Here is a 21,488-nt window from a genome sequence, read left to right as displayed (position 1 = left end):
GTACAGCGCAGCCAGGTGTTCAAATTCACTGAAGGCCAAGATTTGCTAAGTTAAAGGACATTGAAAATAAAACCTAGGTGATGTAACTCCTAATCAAAAGTAAATACACTGTGTGACAGGTATAAAACTGCTGAAGTAAATGGTATTTCTCACTGTTTTTTAAAATTATTATTATTTTTTTTTCAGAAGTACCTCAGCTGTAGGGCAAAATTCAAGGACATAAGCTACTGACCTCCTTTAAGGATCAGGACCAGACATACTACCCTACTCCTCACCATCAATTAAGAGCAATTGAAAAACCTCCTCAGAAAAGCTGGTCACCCTGTTCCATCAGTGGACATATTTTGTAAAACACGTTTTATGTACTTCTGCTGAGATCTTTTTTTCTACCTACCCACCACATGGTTCTATATTACTTATTGGGCACTGATGGTAGCCTCCAGAAAGTGCAGCTTCAAATGGTCAGCCTCATCCTTTAGCAAGAAGAAAAACTGGATACTGGATAGCAACAACGTCTTCAGAGAAAATGGTATACGAAGGCAAACGATTGGTTTCCTGCCATTGTTTCTTCCTGTTAACAGCCAAATTCTACTGGATACTCACTCTGATGCAAAGGACTCATGGCCAGGAGTATGCCCACTCCATTCGCCTGGATGGGGACATCATCTTGGGAGGACTGTTCCCCGTTCATGCAAAAGGGGATAGAGGGGTGCCTTGTGGGGAGCTCAAGAAGGAGAAGGGGATCCACAGACTAGAGGCAATGCTGTATGCAGTTGATCAAATTAATAAAGACCCTGATCTTCTTGCCAATATCACCTTGGGTGTCCGTATCCTTGATACGTGTTCCAGGGACACTTATGCATTGGAGCAGTCCTTAACATTTGTGCAAGCATTGATAGAAAAAGATGGTTCAGATGTGAAGTGTGCAAATGGTGACCCACCTATTTTCACTAAGCCAGACAAGATATCAGGTGTGATAGGTGCTGCAGCAAGTTCTGTGTCCATTATGGTCGCAAATATTTTAAGACTCTTTAAGGTAAGTAACATTTTCTATATGTAAATTTTTCTTTTTTTTTAAATTTCAAGAACAATGAAATAAGTGAAGTGGTTGTGTTTTCATACCTTCAAAAGAGAAAGGACACTTTTCTCATTCAAAAATCTAAAATGGCTGGTTTGTCCTTTCAAAGCAGAGGGGGGAAAAATACCTAAAAGCAGTGTTGGAAGACTCTTTTTTAAGGTACCAAGCACTTCTTTTAAAGTTCTGAGCAATCTGTGCACATTTTAACTCTTTAGGAATTTGTATCTTTACTTTTATGCTACTCAAATTGCTCCATGTTAAGCATTTATGCTCATCAAGACTAGGTTAGGATTAATTTCCCAAATTTCCAGGAGAGTGAAAAATAAGATTTTAACACAAATAAATTTTTTGGAGGACCAAATAATTTCCTTACATAGAAAGAAATGCCAGTAATAATCTAGTGCTACCAATGTGTATGTCTAGGCAAATGAAATGTAAAATCTGTAAAATCTTTGATTTTCTTGAAATTTTACCTCCTCTCTATTTTCTGCAAGGTGATATTTTTTACAGACTTTGTTATCATTTGTGAGAGATTATTTTTAGGCAACAGTTCTAGTGGCATTTGTTTCCAAATACTTTATGAAGCTCAGACATTCTAGGTAATGGAAAAGTAAACCTGCCCTTTGTAAATTTGCTAAGTTAGATGGGAAGATGCACACATTCTAATCAATCAACTTGGATGGAAATGATCAGGCAGCAGATATTTAATTCTTAATCCTTTGTAATGGCAAACAGATGATGGTAAGTTGAGCACTTTTTTCTATGTGCAGAACAATTGTAGCTTATGTCTGAATCTATTACTGTCCTACCACCCACTGTTCCTTTCATCCATTCAGAAATTTTGCCGTATTTCATACAACTTTACAGTCACCAAAACCCACTTAAAGACCGTTTCTTTAACTTTGGTGCAGAAGATTCTGGTAATCTTTATTATTGCTGTTAAGTATTTTGAAAAGTGCTCTTGTTTGCTAATTGTTGTAACTGAGATTGGTTAGAAGTAGAGAAAGATTGGCCATTTTTTATGGTTTCTCAGCAAAGTGCATTTCAGTCATTTGAGTGGAGATTATAGTCCTTCCTTTTGGTTCTCCCTCGAAGGAAATAATGATGGATTTACAGTTAAGTGGAGGAGCAAAGTGACTGCTGGGTTGTGGTCAGGTGTTCCTTTCAGTCTCGAAACTGATGCTCAGCTGCAGTTACTGCACAGGTTTGAGAGCAGTGGACTAGTTCTAGCCATATATTTTACTTGTGAAAATCAAGTACGCAAAACTGAGCTAAGACTTAAAAAATATTCTATATGGAAAGCACCTCTGGAGTTGTGCCTGGTGGGGAGGCTTATCTGTCCTGGGAATCATCAGGCATGTTGCAGGAGGTGTCTATTTTTCAGTTCACATCCTTTTTTGAAGTTGTGTCATCCTATTAAATAATGAATATTTATGAAATAATGATAGATGGAATGGTCACTTTAACACCCATTGTAATGCAGGGCCATGTAGACTACAACTTACACCCAGATTTGAGTTGAATAGGGTTCTATAGACTGATTTAAGGAACTAAGCCAGGTAAGACATGCATTAACTGAGAATTAAGAGCAGCAAGAAGGAAAGAGGCCTATGAATTGTCTAAGATAGCAGCAATTTGTCTTCTGAAACCTTGACAGCTACCTCCTGATTTACATTATGCAATAAGATTGCAAATAACATTCTACTGCAGTCTTAATCAATAGAGGGTCATGTGATATCCCCTCTGGGGAAAGATCTTATTTACCCATTTAATTGATGTAATGCAGCTGCTGGCAAAAGGAGGAGACATCTCTTTTATTTTTAAATATGGATCCTGTTCAAATATTCTTAATAATGTAAAAAAATTATAAATTTTACCCTTTAATGTCTGATGATGGACCAGCATGTGAAATCTGGTTTTACACTTTCCTGTCAGAAGTGAATCTCTTCACAAGTAAAGTCTTCTGGATAAGGCTTTGAGTTAGAAGCACAGTAGAAACCACTCACAGTGGTTATAGTCAAGAGGATTAGGAAATTAAGGGTCGTTTTCCAGAAACTTAGATGTATAATTCAGTTTGGGTTGTATTCAGACCAAAGATGTAGGCTGAAATTCTCAGCTGATGCATCCCCACAACTTTGTGGCTGAGGACCTGGAGCTTGGCCTGTGCTCATAGAGGCTCCAGGCATGAAATTGTGTTTACTCTAACTTGGTATATGTCGAGGTGGGACCCTCAGCTGGGGTAAATATCTGCACTTGCACTGAAGTCAGCAATCACCATCATGCAAATGCCTATTTCCATTTTATCAAGGATGAGTGTGATTCATCCATACATCTGTTTCACAGTACTATTTAGAAAGTTGAACCTGTAATTTGAAGTTCAGTATTGCATTAATACCTGCTCTGAAGTTCCTAAATGTCAGGACTACATATTTTTAAGAACATTATTATCTGGCAAAATTTTAATTTGTAATGAAATTGTGAGAAGTATAGTGTATCTCTCAATGTGAATACACAAAGATAGTCTAAGAAGTGCTACTCTCAGCAGCTTGAACTTTTGTGCTGCTATTTTTCTTTTTCTTGCAATTTTTTTTCTTTCTTTTATTGATTTTATGACAGAAGACATACAGGTCAATAGTTCTATCTGATGATCTGGTGGATAGCACAAACTGATAGTAAATGTATTCTTTTATCTAAGTGTTTCCATGAGAAGAGGGGAGGGAGGCCACCACAGAAAATGACCCCTATCTATAGCCTTTCTCCTGATCAAATGGCTTGCCTTGAATTCTTCTCTCTCCTTTTTTGTTCTGTGAATTTTGAGGTGCCTTGATGCTTAACAGGTGATTTTCCATTGGTCTTACCCTTAGCTGGTCTAAAACATTAAGGCACAAATTTGGACAGCCTAAATTTCACCCACTGGTGGTTTTTAGACTTTCCAGAGGCACACAGGAAGCACTAAAATTGTGTGAAAGTGTACCTGTTATTGCTTGATTATCATCAGGTTGTTGAATTTTGCCATAAGTTTTAGTTGTTTTTATCAGGAAACATCAGGAGTGGGCTGCTTCGCAAAGAAAACAGAGACAAAGGACCATAGACTGGTAGGGTCTATTGGGGAGCTGGCTGTCTCAGTTAAGCAGCTCTCACTATCACAAAGGAAAACTTTCTATTGGCTCAATCTGTCAAAATATTAGTCTTGCATCTTTCCTTATATTTGTTTTACAGAAGTTCTGTTTTCCTGTAGGATGCTTAGGCATGAGTAGATGGGAACATTTATCTGTTTTGTGTGACTCTTAGGAGTATCTGGGTATTTTTCCAGGCTCCCCAAACTTGGCCTGGAGGAAACAAGAGACTATGTAACTTAGCTCACTTCATGTGTTATGTTCCCTGTATTCAAAGCTTCTACTTGTTTAATGTCTGAGTAACTTATGTCAGTGGTTAAAATCTGCTGGAAAAAGGGAGGCGTTTGTTTATGCTTGTGTCCTCACGTCTAAACCCCACATACTATTTCTGAACTCCTTGGTACACTCCATCTGTCACCTTCACACATCTTCCAGCCAGTGTCACACTAGGAGCAGCCTAGGGAAGATGGTTTGCATGCAAATTGAGATGGGTGGACAGTATGCTTGGTGAATTGTGATCTCAAGCTTTTATGTATATATTTATGTACATGTGCATAAGGCCAAATATTCATTGACAGGTTTATTTCTTTCCTTGCCTTTCTTTGCCTTGCCTGGCCTTTCCTTGTCTCACCTTCTGTTTTCACCAGTTTCCCAAGGCTAAATTACTTATTTCCTCTGTTTGGTCAAATTTCCTTTTTGCTGCAGAGCTGTAATCCACTTTAGTAGGTGCTGTCTGAAGGGACTAATATTCACTTCATGCACATTTGCCTTATGCATTTCATACACGTTTACCTCTATAGAAGTACAAGTACAAATGACATTACAGAGTAGCACTTTCAACTTTATGGCAACCATCCAAAATGCAGGGGAGAGTGTCTTTCAGTAAATCTAGAAGTGAATATATTAGCTCCTATGGCATGTTGCTTATCCACTTTGATTGTTTCATTGCCTCATTTTGGGTTTTAGTGTATATCTGGTAGCTTTGCACATCTTCTGGGGCTATACTTGGATGATGCTATTTTTATGCTTAGTTCCAGGTCTTTTTATGTTTGGCTGCCATTTGGCACTTTTGCTGCCTTGTGTTCTAGACCTGCACAGAGCAGCAGACAACAGGCCTCCCAGAAATGAGGGCATTACCATAGTACAGAGGCTTATCTCACTGAACTTCATAAATGCTGGGCTTTGAATTTAAATTGTGGCAATGGAGTGCATCTCATGAAAAGGAATATGATGTAAATAAAATGTGATAACATTTTACCACCTAATTTCAGATACCACAAACATATTTTGTTGTGAGGCAACCTGAGGCATACACAGATCCTGGTCTAGACTCTATATCTACAGAAATATTTGCACCTCATGAGCATCGCAGACTTCAAAGGCTCTAGGAAGGTGCAGGAGTCAGTGTGTTCCATGTGTGACTGCAGGCCCTTTCCATAATGGAAAAGCTGTATTATATACTTTAAAGAAGTAAAGAAGAGGCTCAAGAATTTTACCCAGCATATTGGTATTCATTAATAAAAAAATGTGCTGCACTGATTAAAATATATCCCTTTTCTCTGTTCATTGTGTCCTTCTACATGCGTCAATATTTTCCACTACATACCATTTGAAATGTGTAAGAGGATGATTTTTTTTCCTGGTGGTTAAAACATATGTGGAAGATTTTGTGTGAAGTGTGAAGAAAATTTATTGTATGTAAGGAGAAGATGACTAAAACATTTTGAAATAGGTTCTAAGAGGAACATATTTATTTTACTTTTGTTCTAGATAATATTCACACTTCCTAAATAATTTTTAACTATAAAAGAAACCAATACATTCCATTTAATTTTACAATGCTTTTTTGTAGGTTAGTAAATGCATGTATCTGTCTAGTGCCTAAGCATCTTGTCTTGTTATTGGCTGAAAAATACCTTTATTTTAATTATATTTTTTTTTCATAATTGAACTTGTTTTACATAGAAGAAAAGTTCATCTCTCTTTTTATTTCCATTGCAGTAGACGCTTGATAATGCAGAAAGCCCCTTTTAACTCAACCATGATTCTCTGTCATTACCAGGTTAAGTGTGGTCAAGAGAGGCAAATACCAGGTCAACACCAAGATAAAATTATAGGTACAAGAGGTACTTTGCTAGCACCAATAATGAAACAGTTGCCAAATTTTTTAGTTGCAGCCGGAGGAAATAATAGGTTTTCAGTGAAAACTGCTAGCACTGATTAGCATCAAATTTTATTTGTGCTAAGCTGCTTGAGGCAAGAGAGTACAGAACCAACTTGATGCATTCATTTTTTATTTTTCAGTATGTTAGTTTCTTAAATACTCCTCTAAAAGTTTAAGTATTTTGGTTTCTCACATTCCTAGATGGACCTATAACCTGTGGTTAGAGCAAAAGGGTAATCAGCTTTTGTGTTATTTTCTTTTGTTATTGGTTTGCTACAAGGCTCGAGAAGCATCTTCTGACCTTTTTGTTCTTCTCTTTTGTCATTTTGATTAGCTTGTGTTTAAGCCTTTCACAGGAACAATCAGAAGCTTGATTAACATTAGTTAAATGTTTGAGATGTCTCCCCTGCTTTTGTAGGCATGTTGAAACTGTCTAAAATGTTGAGGGTTTTACATCATTCCATAAGTACAATACATGAGCACCTTACCAAGAGAGTGTAGCTGTTAAAGACCAACAATCTGATTTTCTTTCTCCTTCCCTGAGGGCAGGGAATATATATCTATATATATCTACACATGTTTCTCTCACATGAAGGAAACTGCATCTGCAGAGAAAATGATTTCACCCTTTCATGGCTGGCACAGACAATCCACGCCCATATCACATACTCCTTAATTCTCCCAAATCATGGGTCTGCATGCAGATTACCAGGAGAGGAGGATTCCTGACCCATGATGACTTCTGAAGCCTGTCAGAAAATTGGGAGACTTGGCTGGCACAGGTCATGGCCGAGTTATGGACTGTCCTGACAGTCTGACAGTGGAGGCAGCTGAGCTGTTGCTGAGAGATGTGCTCTGAAATAATGTGATTTACCAGCACAGACATTGCTGCTGATCTCTCAGGACAGAGCTCTGCTGATACGTCACGCTGACGAGAAGCCAAGACACTGCAAGGACCATTGATGCTTTTTCAGTTCTTTACTACAGCAATTTTAGTTTTATTAGCTACAATGAGAACCAAATTAAGATGACTTTTCCCCCCTGGTGTTTAATTGTTTCAGTACAGTAGCAGTTGGGCAATATGAATAGTTCTCTATTCTGACTGTCATCAGAAACCAGGCACTATTGTGTTAGAGCCAAGTAGTAGATTTTGTGTGTTTGCTTATTTCCATTCTCATTATTTTCCCTAAAGCATATTGTGCTTTTAGGATTAAACTGGTTTAGAGTGCTTCAATGTATATCCTTGTGCTTCCTAGCATTTATCAGAGAAAAGTGGCCATCAGAACAAAAGTCTTACTGGAGGACACAAATTCCACAGGAATGAATTAAATTGCCAAGAGCAAAACACTCCTCTGGGCTGGATACTGTATGTACTCTCAGCAAGATAGTATGTCCCCTATCTCTCTGACAGGACAATTAAACATTTAAGTGAGGCCTTAAATTAGGAGGCTGTTGGCCCTTGGCTGTCTGTGTCCTCAATAGAAAGAATAAAATTCTTTCAGAAGGGGACTGGACCAGGTCTATGAGTGCGGATGCATCTTTCTTGTTTACAGAAAGATTATGGGTTGATACATGCTGGTACTTGCATCAGATAGAACCTCTTCTCACTGGAAGACTTTGGAAACCTTTGATGGACGTCATAGGGGGTTTTATAAGATTTCAAACACTCCCAAGGGTGGTGCCAGTTTCTTAAATCCTTACTCACTTTCCTTTGGAAAGAGTTTTACTCATCTCCTCTTTCTTTTCCAACACTTTTATTTCTATCTCTAGGTTAATTAAGAAGAGCTACTTTTGTGACTGCTCTTGCCAATATTTTTCAAGTGTATTTAATTCCATAGTCCTCAAAGAAAATTTTTTTCAGACACGCTGAATAAGCAAGACTCTGAGTCTCGGTTTCTGCAGGTTGTGAGGATGAGTGTGTCAGCAGGAGGAAGAGCTGTAAATTAGGAAACTTATGAGAGGGATCTATCTATGGGGATAACAGGAAAAAAGGGAAAGGCTTGTTGAAAGATTGAATTCTAAAGGGACAAGCGTCTCTCTTTTTTTATCCCTTCCTGTAGGATTTCTTGTCTGGCACTTCACATAGATACTGGGATCTAACTCATCTCTGAAGTAAACTATTTCTGATAGCAATGCTGAGATATTCCATGGTATTGTGAGATCTCTCTTCCCACTGTATTTCTTCTACAGATTGAGACTGTAGGACACAAGCAAAAGTGATGGCTCTGAGCTGGAATAATTAATCTTTTGAGTTTTGGTTTGAGTTTTCACTAAAGGTGCCTCCAACATTTAGTTACGGAGCAATGGTATTTGTAGAGGCAGAATCTCCATTCCTTTGTTACTAGAGCATGTTGCACATAGCTCTTCTAGAAATTGGAAAGTGCCAAAAGTGTGATAGCCCATTTTGGGTATCAATCAATGAAAAGCGCCTAACAATTTCCATAAGATTTTTACTTTGAGAGTGGCTAAAATACCACTGCAATTGTCTTGCAGGCAGGGCACAGTTTTGTGAAGGAACTCCACTGCATTACAGGAACACGGATCCCCTACAGTGATAATTACTCTTATTCAGATAAAATTTCTTTGTTTTTTTGCTTGCAAAGTGCTGTGATATATTAAGGTCTTGGTGCAAACTTATGACCACAGTTTTACTTAGGCAATTCATTGGAGCAGCCATTGATCCTACAAAGGTTCTCTAGGCATGACGTTTCAGAAGCAAAGGAAAGCCCAGGAAATGAACAGAAGAAAGGACTGGTTTTCCTGCCATTCCAGTTTCTTCTCTGGGTACCCTGGAAATGCTTTGATTTTATGAGTGGTGCTAAAAACAGAAAGTGTCGTAGAAGAGCAGACTTCCTTGAGGGCTCCCATCTAGACAGGAACTCTACCAGTCTAGAAGGTGTGTGGTATGACAGTAGGTGAGGTTGCAGGAGGTCTCCAGACTGACCTGCCTATTTGTATCATATGTAAATGGACTATTAAATAAAGGGGAGCATGTTGAAATTTAGCACTATATTAGCACTATTGGCTAATAATAGAAGGGAGATAATATATAGCATGTATATGTGTGCTTTTGTAAAGGATGTTTGCTGTGTTATTATATGGCTGTGAACCACATAGTCCAAACAACCTTTCAAGACAGTGCTGTGGGAGAAGAGAATATATCTTGGCAATCTGAGACAGGAACAAATTTATCATTAGGAGCAGCATAAAAAAACCTGGGGAATTCAGACTGTGCTCACTGCCATGGTGTCTGGGACCAAACCAAAACCACAGAAAGAGACAAATAGGCTGTCAGGGCTGATATCATACACTGAATAGAAAGTGCAAAGGCCTTGGAATCCCAAGACTGTGGATGTCTTGCTGCAGGGGCATGACTTGTTTTAGGATTCAAATTTCTGGCTTCTTCTGAGTTGAAGAGAAGCAGACAAGTGATGGATGTAGTTATAGTATAGTAGTTTTTCTATAGCTGGCTGGATAGGACCTACGTGTTGAATTCTGTTTACTCAAAAGGGAAACAGAGTCTGATTTTGGTGTGACTTTTAATCTTGCTTATGCGAGGAAGAATCCCTGAGAATACAATGAATTCCAGGGAAGCCAGTAAATTATACCACTCTTAAACTGGATGTATCCAGAGGCAAATAATGTCCTATGTCCATGAAAATATTCTGTCATCACTGTTAGTAGGCTTTGTATTTGAGTAGGGTTTGTCCAGCAGGCACATAGAAAAAGTGAACATGGGTCCTCTATTGCTTTATGTAATTTTCAGATATGATCATGTTGATGCACTATTGGTAGCAGTCTGAAAATAGATAGGAATATGTTTAATTAAAAAGAGATTTTTCTTTTTTTGATGTAGGACAATAATGATCTTGGGGGAGCTGGCAATTTCATTTCCACAGGCATGCCTCTTCAAATAATAATTTTATAATATGAATAAACTACAAACCTAAAACTCCAAATTCCACTCATAAAGAGGAGTTAGTAGAGCACAGACATTTATAGCTAGAGCTAGGATATTTCAGGAATTAAATTATGGGCTGATTATTAGGAAAAAAACATTGCCAAGAAGTACTCTCTTGTATGTTGTCTTAAGTTTAATCCAGTTGTGTATGATGAGAACAGTGCCAAATTTCCTACTTCCTAGCTTTCTGAAAATTAGGCTGGATAGAAGTATAAAAATATAAATTTTTATACCAGTAGGAAAATGATCTAGATAACATAGCCAGTGTTTTCCATTCCTAAATTTGATGGTTCTGCTTGCCATCTTTTGCACAACAAAGCACGGGATTTAAAAGTTACCAGCTGTTATATTTGCTTTCCAAAGTGTGAAGAAAACATGTATTGTCCTGAGGATTAAAGGGCTGATTCTCTTTGTGCTCAGTTCAGGCTGAACTGAAGTGTTTGTAATGAAAATAAAAGCTATTAAAAAGCATGAAACATGAGAGAAAAATAACGTGTTTATGTCTTCTTTGTTGGATAGGGTTTGATGATGCCCTTAGAAAGTTTTAAGTGTAAGCATTTGTCTTATTACCTAGCATTTCTTTTGTGCATGTTGCAAACACTTCCACTTGCAAATCCTAAGTGCAGTCAGAGCTGTTGTTTCAGCCCACTGGGAACTGTTTTGCCAAATATCATCTGAACAACCAAAACTCATCATCTGTGAGCTAGTTCACATCTCCAGTACTAACTAAACAGCATTTTGGAAACTGGATGTCTAGGATATTAGAGACTGCAAAGTAAAAAATAATATTTCTAGTGCTAGTTTTGGTGACTGGGATAAGACAGGAAGGTAGCTGTGCTGTATATGGGAGCATGAAAAGCTTGCAGTTGGAACAGATGCTGAGAGGGCCCTGTGACTCAAGGTATGATTTCCTGACATTCCTGCCAAGTTTCAAAGCTTATGTGTTTTTTTCCTCTCCTTATTTCTATTTTTGGGCTGAATAGCAAAGAACTTGTGCTTTGGGAATGAAGATTCACCATGCTAGTTATATCTATTTTGTTGTGTGTTTGCATGCACACCGAATAATTATTCTGGCCTGCAGGAAAGAATGAGAGTAAAGATGCAAAAAGCTGATGAGAATGCAGGGTATTTTTGGTATGGATCACATAATCACTTGGCTGGATGGCAAGCTGCAAAGCTTTGTGTGAGTGTGACAGACTCCCCTTGCTGTGTGGTGGTGCTCGTTGAAGCCTTACGTCCTTTGTCTTGCTCCAGCACAGCTTTTCTCGGTGACCTTGGGCAGTGACACAGCAGCGAATCCTCAGCCTGAGGGAGGGTGCCTGTGGAGCTGAGTGCCCCTGGGATCTGGGGGACTGAGGTCCAGGCTCCCTGCCCCTGCTTCCCTGGATGGAGCACTTCTGGGGCGGAAGGGATTTGTGAATATAAAGGCTCCTTGATAATCAGATATAAGAGTAAGGGCTGGGGGCCTATAAGTACTTCAGCTAGCTAGTCCTTAATGAGGGATCCCTTGTATCCTCTTACACAGTTCTCTCCCCCGGGTTTTGCCATGAAAGGAGATTATCCAGCTAGCAGTATGATTTAAATATGCAAGTCATCAGTCTCAGGAGCAAGTGCAGAAACCTGCCTGACCTATACTCAGAGGCTGTACATCCCCCTTAGGAAACCATGGCAGTCAAAGAAACAGAGATCCAGAGTCAGGAAAAGGTGTTTGGATTATTGCCCAGTAATACTGAAATTGTTAAAATTCATATCTGCAACCTATATTAGGGTGATTGGGAAAAAATGAATGTCTGTCATTTTTATGACAAAGCGTGAAATTAAGTAGTGTGGGATTAAAGAAAATTAAGACAGGTGCGTGTGCAAATGTGTGTTCTACTAAGCTGAGAGGACTTGTGTTCTTAAATGTTTGAGAAGATAAACAATCAAAACAGTTTTGTAAAAGATTTGCTAGCTGAGCATTATGCCAGTATGTTTCTTGGTGTCTCAGGAATGTTTTTTTCCCTCCATTTTTCATGATGATTTCATTAGAAGTTTGTTTGCTTACCTCTAAATTGAGTAAAAATCCCTAAGAATAGGCAACTCCTGGCAGCTCTGTGGTGAATTACTGCCTCATTTATTTACCAGGAGCTAAGAGGAGATTCTACACCTTTTAGAAAAGATTCTTCCTAATTTTAAATTTCCTCCTTTTCAGTTGTTCTTAATCTACCAAATCATGAATACAGTATTGCGAGCAAGGCCCTGCAAATAAAGCTGAACTGAAAATAAACATTCATTTTATTCTGCACCAAAATGATCATGTTTTAGTGAAACTTGGGGGCTTCTTTTTTTGGGTTGGATTTTCATGTCTTTTTTTTTTTTTTTGTTTGTTTGTTTTGTTTCTATTTTGGAGATTTTATAATGTAAAATAAAAGTGGTAGGTTTGAAATGTCAGTCTTGGGAACCATTCATTAAGTGCTGGTGCCCCTCTTACCCCAGTGTTTGCTCAAGACTTAAACGAGGTTCTTGGGCAAATTCTTTTGGATTCAGAGAAGGAAATCAAATAAAACTTAGGAGATGGCATAGCTCAACTCCAGTCCCCACAGACACAGACAAAGACAAGAGTGCTTTATGGTAAAATTATGAGTTCTGGACACAGAGGGTGAGAACGCTGCAGAAACAGGGCTGCCTGGGCATGCTGCATGCAATGAACTTCCACCCTATAACTTTTCTTTTTGCCAGAACAGGTCTTTTCTCACCAGTCTGCTGTGTGCAGGACTTTCCCTGGCGAGCTCTAATCTCAGAGCTGTTTGTTAAAACAGGTCTCTAATGGTGCATCTTCTTGAAAACTCTTGCCTGCTCTTCTACCTCTAGACAGCTGGATGCATGTGAAGGTTGCTGTTGCCAGATGCTGTCTATTCACTGATGATAAGCTTTCACAATGGGAAAATTTTACTTCATCCATGCTAAAATTCATTAAATGTTCATTAGAGTAATGATTTGAACTTAGCTATTCCCATTCCTCACTGAATACTGGACTATACAGTGAATGACTCTCAGGCGGGTCCAATGGAAGTTTAATTGTTTGTGAAAACATGAGCAGCTTCAGCAGGAGAGACTTTCATGTCCAAACCCCCCATAACTCAGTGGTTAGTTGTTCCCAGCTGAGTACTTCAACCACCAGGCTGTTAAGTATAATTCAGGCAGCTACTGAAGCCTCATTTTTCCTTTTGGAACATACTTGTGCATTGAGAGGATAAAGTACAAAAAAAAAAAAAAAAAAATACAGATACATGATGACAGACCAGAACCAAAAGAAAACCTTTTAAGAAGTCCTGATAAATGCCATGGGGAGACCTGAGAGTAAAGCACATTTGAATATGAAACATTCTTCTATATGCTTTAGCCAGGGATTGCCAAGATTTTTCTTAAAGACTAAGCTTGAAAGTCTTGGCCAGAGCAGTAACACAAAATTCATCTCATCCCCATCTTCAGCTGCCTAGTTGAACACAGTTCTGGACAGACCCTTGGATTTGCATGAATGACAATTGTCCCACATGAATCTGAAGTGGACTTCTGGAAGTGCCTATGTATACTTGCTAGTCACAGATGAAGCCCCAGTGATTTTTAAACACTGGGAGTTTCTAACCACCTCCTGCCATACAGCACTGACCATCTCAGTTCTGAGCTGTCTAAATGCCAGACAATCTCTCAGTATTTAGGGCTGATATCTCTGCAGTGCAAAATCCTTGCCATGACCTGTCTTATTTACTTACTCTCATAAAATGTATATGGTTTTTGTTCTTGGCACATAGGCTTGTAATTACTTTTGATTTGTTTTACATGCGGGACTTTACAGAAGGAGTGTAGAAATTTTTGTTTTGAATAGGGAACATTGGAGGACACTCCCACGGCAGCTATTGACAGTGATTTTTGTCATTCTTTCATTCTTCAGACTGTTCTGAATATTTTAGTTACTACAGTTATTTAGGCAGACTGATTCATAATAATAAATAATGTATTTAATTTCCCAGGTCCTATTTGCAGCAGTGCTCCAGATTCCTCCCTGTAATACACTACAGACCATTCAAATATTAAAACACATAGAAAATTAATCACAAAAATATTGCAAAATAGTACAGTTATTTATTTTTCTATGATGGAAGCTTTTTTTTTCTGAATCTAATATGCTAGTCTTTCTAAACAGTGATGTGGCATTCCTTAACTGAAGGCTCAGGATGTGGAGAGGTCAGGAGGAGGCCAGGGGAACAGCATACATCCAATATTTCTGCAAGTCCTAATTAAATAATACAGCAGTAGCACTTATTTGGGACATTTTTCAGATCCACAGACTGAAAAATAATGAAGTTATGGAGTTAGATGTCTATATGAATCTTCCTGATTTTATTAAAAGATTCTGTTCTAAACACTAACGGGGAAAAAAGTGAAAAAACATTATACATATACTTATTCTCACTTTGTAAGAGCTGAATTCTGCTCTATCTACACCATGTTACATGCCAAGGAGAACAAAAAATGATGGCAGGAGCCTGAGAAGTGAGCACAGGCAGTGCTCTGCCGTGCCAGCTGCCACCCCTGGGCACTGCACCAGGGCACCTGAGGAAATGAGAAATGCAATATCACTCGACTGAAGTTGCAGTACATATACTGAAGGGCTGCCCTATGCCTCAAACCACCTAAAGCACATGCTAATATTAACATCAAAATTTATATTTAATGTATCAAATAGGGTCCTTGCTTTGGTTCACAAAAACCAGCCAAGTGGGATCTTCGGTGTGCTGGAGCAGCCCACCCTTAGCCAAGGAGTGAAGAATCACTCACACTGCCTACAGTGGCAGGTTGTCCTTTGTGCCAGGAAAGCCTGTGGCAGCGGAGCTCTGGCTTTGCAGGATGCACATCTCAGTACCCTGGGCCAAGGGCTCTCTTGTGGGTATAGGCTCAGCTTCCATCCACTGCAGTGGGAATGCCTGAAGCTGGTGAAAGGACATGAAGCGGCTCACTGAAATTTAGTGCAAAATGTATGTGACATTTCCTCTTCCTTTGGTTACTGCTGGAAAGCATTGTAGAATTGTGTCAATTAAGAAGCATTTATTGTTACCTTCAGAAAAAGTGAAAGGAATACTGAGGTCTTTTCATCACATGGGCCAGTGCAGCACTTTGGCATGGATGACGATCATAGGAATGACTTAAAATTCTCTCTAACAAACCTTGATAATAATACTGCAGAATGCAAAATGCAGCTACAGACCTGTCCTAGAAAATTTTAAGAGAATTTAATATATTCTTAAGCAGAGGATTACCAGGTAAGCACCAGCAGAAAAGCAAAGTTAGTAAAATTCTGCTGCTAACATAACAGAAAGTAACGTTTCTTCTATGTATCCTTGATCATTTTACAGTGCTACATGTGGGGGTTTTTTTGAAAATGATTTACCTTGCTGCAAATGATGTCTGAACTGGCCATCTATCACTGCACAGTTTGTCTGCAGTGCTTAGGAATTTAACACACAGAATGACAAGTGTAATTACATGCTTGTGAAACATATGCCGTAATTTATGGATATTAAGCAAGTATAAACAAGAGATCAAATCCTAGTGTAAGCAGTCATCCAAGAAATCGTCTTGACATTTATTTCATTAAAATCTTTCTTTCAGTATGACAGTCAGAATACCTGAGTTGCACTCACAGCACATCTGCAGATACTTTCCAATTACTGCATGTTTGCAAAGCCAAGGATCAGATACATGCACGCAACTAACATTTAATTTTCAGTTACATTTCGCACACATAGTTATGTAGGTGTTTATCATGCTTAGTATTATGCCTTATTATTATCATTGTCATCAATATTATTACTATTGTTATTAATCTCCCACAGGTGATTAATATACAGGACTTAAATAGCAACAGCCCTTTTTTCACCTGTTTACACTGTGTGTTAACGTTCACTGCAATTTCAATTAGAAAACTGTCTAAAAAAGGCTCAAACCCTAGAGAGCTGGTGGTTTGTTCACTTGAGATCCTGCTAGGAAGAGAAGCAGAAAAAGAGGAGTGAGACGTGCTGGGTGAGGTGTCCCCAAAAGATTGGAGTTGTATATGTTAGGCATACTCACAGGTGTGAGCATGGGAGCAGGCTGGGCACTCAGACTCCCAGCTGGGGTCTTGCACACCCTCTGGCTTACTGCAGTGCTTAGAAGGCAGTGGGGTTGCTAATATTGTGTAGATTGTAAAATTGATTTTTATTTCCTGTTGTCAGGAAATGTCTTTATCTGCCTTATCCCTCCTGCTAAGTGGTGCTTTATTCCATGAGCATTGCCAGGGAACTAGAATAAGCCAATATTTTGAAAAGGAGGGAAAAAGAAGGCAAATCTGGCAACCAGTCCCTGCCAGGGGCAAAATAACATAACTGATATAAACCAGTATTAATGTACAATGAAGTATCTTGAATGCCAGCCCATATGGAGGGATGGAAAATAGGTCTTGCCAAATAAACTTGAATGTCTTTTTAACAGGACTTTGAGTTGTAAAGATAACAGCATTGACTTCTGTAAATCTCAGAATCACATGTCATTTTGTGAGGGACCTTAAGCATACTTTATTTAATAAGACCATTATAATTATATATTTAATATATTCAATTTTATTTCTTTACATTGATAGTTATTAGTGGCTTGGGGTTTATCTGGATAAGCTTATGCTCAGGGATGGGAAGGAAAGTCCACAGGGAAAAGTCCTTCTCTGCTAGCTACTGCTGATATTGCTCTTATGCCAGTGCCTCTTTCTGTTAAGGAAATATTTTCTTTGCCAGGTTGCCAGTGCTCCTCTACAGCCACTCCGGGCACTCCTTTCCTGATTATGAGCCAAAAACCAAAAGGTTGTTGCAGCTGGTTTTCCTTGAACCATTTTACTTATCCAGCTTGTTTCTAAGGTTTTCAAGGAATGCCTGTGAGACATAAACAGAGCATACTGGTGGGAGCTGAAATCTCTGTATTAGCCAGGTCTCTGCTGGCCTTCGAGTGAGATGAGTGATTGGAAGAAAGAAGGAGAGAACATGTGAAAGACAAGAAAATGACACTGTGTCAGGGAGGAAACCTACAGAGAAAATTACAGCAAATATACCTGGTCTCTGTTGGTTATGCTATTATACATTCCTGTCAACAGCTTAGCAAGATGATACCAGTTGTATCATTTGAATGTGTTGTTTTCCTGTTAGTTCAGTCACCTGAGCTATTTCAAGATATGCACACTTAGACAAAAGAAATATAATCTGTGGGTCAAGATTATTCATATTATGTATCCTGCAATATAAAATTCTGTCTTTATAACTAAAACCATAAGTAATTTAGGAAATACTGACTTGATCCAGAAGCTGTTGCTAAAATTGTCCTGTAGCAAGTCTTATCAAAATCATGATGATTTATCATGAGATTAGGAGAACAGCTACTGCTTAGTTTGTGATTTAGTCCTAATGATTGGTAGTACATGCAAAGTTGTAAAAGAGTAGCCTGGAAGAATATGTGAAAATTAGTCATAGAATAGAAAGCAAAATGGTCAGGGCACTGCTATTGCAGCAGGAGGCTGAGGACAGAAGACACATCTGTTTCAGCCTGCAACCACCATGTGAGCAATGCTAACTTACCAGTGCAATGTCTGCAGGGTCCCGAGCCAGAGGACTATTTAAAAGATTAATTGGCTGGAAAGCATTCAGCACCTGAAATCTATCTCTGCTGCTTGACTTTCAGATAGATAAAGTCTCAAGCTTCTTCCCACTTGAAATGTCTTTTTGGGCTGGAAACAATGCACTCCCCTAAACAGACAGAAATAATTGTTTGTTAGTCTTGAACAGATGTACTAGGTGTCAGAAAGTTATTTGCCCTGAAATTTTCTACATGTATTCAATGTTTTCAAGAATACAGTTATTCCTGAAAAGGGTGTTAACTTCTCATTTGATTATTTGTTTCAGCTGGGAGGTTTCTGGTACATGCAGGGTGATGGGAAGATAGGAGATTGCAAAAATCATAGTCCCTCTGCAACTTTGTTTTGCAAGGGAACAGCTACTATTAATGTGGCTGTCATAGCCCATTCCCTGTAAGATAACAATATCAGCCCTTTTCCAGTACCATGAACTTTATTGGAACAAACAAAATTTGCTTTGGGAATCCTTAGCTTTAACAGGGCCTACTCATTATTCTTTAGCTGTTCTCCTAAAAGCTGTTGGGCTTTAAAGTACTTTGCATCACGCTGGAATTGGCTGCAGAGCAATCGAGCATGGTGTAATTTGCCACCAGGCTCATTACTTTTTTGGCTCTTCAAGATCTTTCTCAGCTACACCTTTGGTATGCCTCAGGAATACTTTTGAGAAGTCCATGATGTGAGTCCTGGATTCATCTCTATGTGCCCCAGTTTGGGTCTCTCTGCAACCAGGAGCATGACAGTGATCCAGTGATTGTGCTCAGGACATCATCCAGTGTTTCAGAAGTCTCAGAGGCACTGGTGTATGATAGGCTTTCAAATCTCTTTTGTTCAGCTAAAACAATGTTTACCCTTCATGGTAATAAGCGTTGAGGTAAAGAGGAGATTGGTCACAGACAAGCATTCCTGTGTGCTGGGGGACCTGCTTTGGCTCTTGTGCACATCTTGGCAATCAAAAATTTCCAGACCTGCTGTTTCAGACATGCAGCTCATTTTTTTTTCCTTTTCAGTTCAAAAGAGTAAAGAATCTAGGAATTAAATTTGAAGGAAAAAAAATCAAATACGTACTGCAGTATCCATTCAAATTCGCTCTTGCACTGTTTGCTAAGAAAGCACAAAACACTGTTCTGGTTAACTTTTCTCATAAGCCAAGGAAACACATAAATCTTTATTATCTCAGTACCAACCTTTCCTATCTCTGATCTTCTGTATGGCTTTTAATGTTTGCTTGCTTCATAGGACCCATTTGAATAGCTTGAGTAGCAGACCCTCACAGGTGATTTATTTTTTTTAAGTTTTGAAAATGAATCAAACAAGTACTGTCTGTTTAGTTTGCTCATGGAAATTTATACATGAATGGAAAAGAGAAATTTCAATGTACATGACTAATAAATTAGCAGTCTGTGGTCCAGAAAGAAATGGAAAATTGCAGCATTAAATCAATTTTGTGATACCATAACAAAACAACAGATTGTTTGGGGTACTTGAGGTAACCACCTTTCCCTGATAATATATGATTTTCAGTAGCACTGAGCAACACATTCTTCATCAAGTTTATAGTGAAAATTTCTGACAGTGGCAGGTGAGGAATTAGTTTTGAGGATGATGTCCTTCTGGTGGCTCATGCTGAGAATGATATTATTTATATTAACTGGCAAAATAGCCTGGCAGCACACAGGCAATTACCTCAATTTTATGTTTAGTGCTCTTCTCATAAATCTGTGTAATGATGGCATCTCTGTTATGAGCTTACATTAACTTACTGGTTACAGTAATTCTATTGAAACAAGTAAATGTCCACTCTGTGATGAAGGTAGTACAATTATGGTATTCCAAATAAATGATGTCTTGAGCTATATATATAAGAAGAACAGATCAGGGCTTTCTGAAAGGAAACATTAATTGCACAATTAGATCGAGCTTTGGTAGTGATTTTCCTTGTGTGAATTTTGTTCTCTGTAAGGATTTTTTTTTCAAGAAGACAAAGTGTTAATTGTTAATTTATTTTTTGGCTGGATACTGTCCTCCAAAGCAGTGTTTAAAGTCATTACTGGAGGTGAAGCAAAATGCAGTGTATGTCGCCTTGGTATTACTAAAACCCCTTTATTCCCCAGAATAGCTTAGTCTGAGATGATCTGTGGAGATACAAAGGCAGAAGATGTGCTGATTATCTTGCATTTTTGTGAGCTATTTGTTACTGACCACTGCCAAGGAAAGACATCTGGTTTGTCCTAACATGCTACCATGAGAGGAACTGAAGATCTTTTGTGGGTGATTTGTGTTTGGTATGAAACTGAAATTTATGAAAGTTGGTATCCAAAGTATTAGACCAAGTAGTTATTGGATTCACACTCCAAGTAAAAATAACTTTGTGCTTTGTCAGCGAATACATGTGTGCTTTTCTTACAGTATATTGAAATTGTTCCTTGGGCATCATAGCAAGATGGGAAATGGGTATCCTTGTATCCTTTCAAATATTCTCATATTAGTTAATAGAGAGGAACTTTAGCTTCAGTTGTCTTGGGGAAAAGTTAAGTTCCAAAGATATTTTCTTCTTCCATGAACATAAGAAATTTATCTTAATGTGCTGACCTTGGCTGTGCACACTTAAAGCAGATCCATTAAAGTAAAATTAACTTATGAGTTACCCAATCTGATAGACTACCTGACCTGCTAAGTACCTGCAAAAAATTCATTCAGGTATTTTTCGTCCAGAGTTCTTTATTATCTGGTGGTGAGTGCTTCATTATCTGATAATAACTGCTTGGGCTGAACTGTCAGAAAATTTTAACAGAAAACATTAGAAAAATTCAGAAATCATCAATTGCAGGCATTTGACCTACAATTCAAATTTGGCCAAAGCCATTGCAAAACAAAGCAATGAAGTCAGATTTGCCATAGGCAGGGAGTGAGACAGACTACTTGAAGGCTCTCTGCCTAGACTTAAAAACAGTGGTGGTCATTTACTTGAGAGTACTTCTGAACAGATGGTTTCTGTGCTCTTGAGACAAACTTTTAAGTGTGGCATTTGAGCAATACTGCAGTTCATGGGTTACTATCAATGGGAAAGGTTTGGAGTTGCACACTTTTAATCAGCAAACCCATTTTTTCCTTGCCAATATCCTCAGGTACCTTTCAGATTTCACTGTTCAGTAATAGTCCTATTAGGATGAACTTCTGGCTTGATGCTGTTAAGGGCATTTGGTGTGGCTGGGAATGCTTTGTCATCACCAAGGGTTATGTTAAAGGGTTTGGCAGCTCTGGAAGTAGTGTGGAAGCCTCAGGTAGTCAAACACGTGAAAGGAGTTTTAAAGTTTTTGCTTTCATCTTCTCTCAGCATTATAGTTCACATGATGGCTTTGGGAAAGGTACAAACCAAAGGAGCTGCCCTCTTTTAGAGGAATGGGTATTAATAGGGATTTTGGCTATAACATGGGTCCAGGACTGAAATTCTAGCTGTTATCATTCCCTTTCTGGGTGGC

General features: G+C 38.6%; 1 protein-coding gene across 1 annotated transcript in view; it reads left to right on the top strand.

Moving 5' to 3' along the window:
• The first annotated feature begins 245 nt into the window (after positions 1-245).
• The window catches only part of GRM8 (glutamate metabotropic receptor 8), a 306,292-nt gene continuing 285,049 nt past the window's right edge, over positions 246-21,488 (top strand). Inside the window, exon 1 of the mRNA XM_059847892.1 lies at positions 246-1,036. Within this exon, the coding sequence (XP_059703875.1) occupies positions 527-1,036 (510 nt within the window). The 5' untranslated portion in view covers positions 246-526. The remainder of the gene's footprint in view (positions 1,037-21,488) is intronic.

This window comes from Haemorhous mexicanus, chromosome 5 (genome assembly GCF_027477595.1).
Source record: "Haemorhous mexicanus isolate bHaeMex1 chromosome 5, bHaeMex1.pri, whole genome shotgun sequence".
Taxonomy (NCBI): Eukaryota; Metazoa; Chordata; class Aves; order Passeriformes; family Fringillidae; genus Haemorhous; species Haemorhous mexicanus.
Note: the sequence above shows the minus strand (reverse complement) of the source record. Positions and strands in the feature narration are given on the sequence as shown.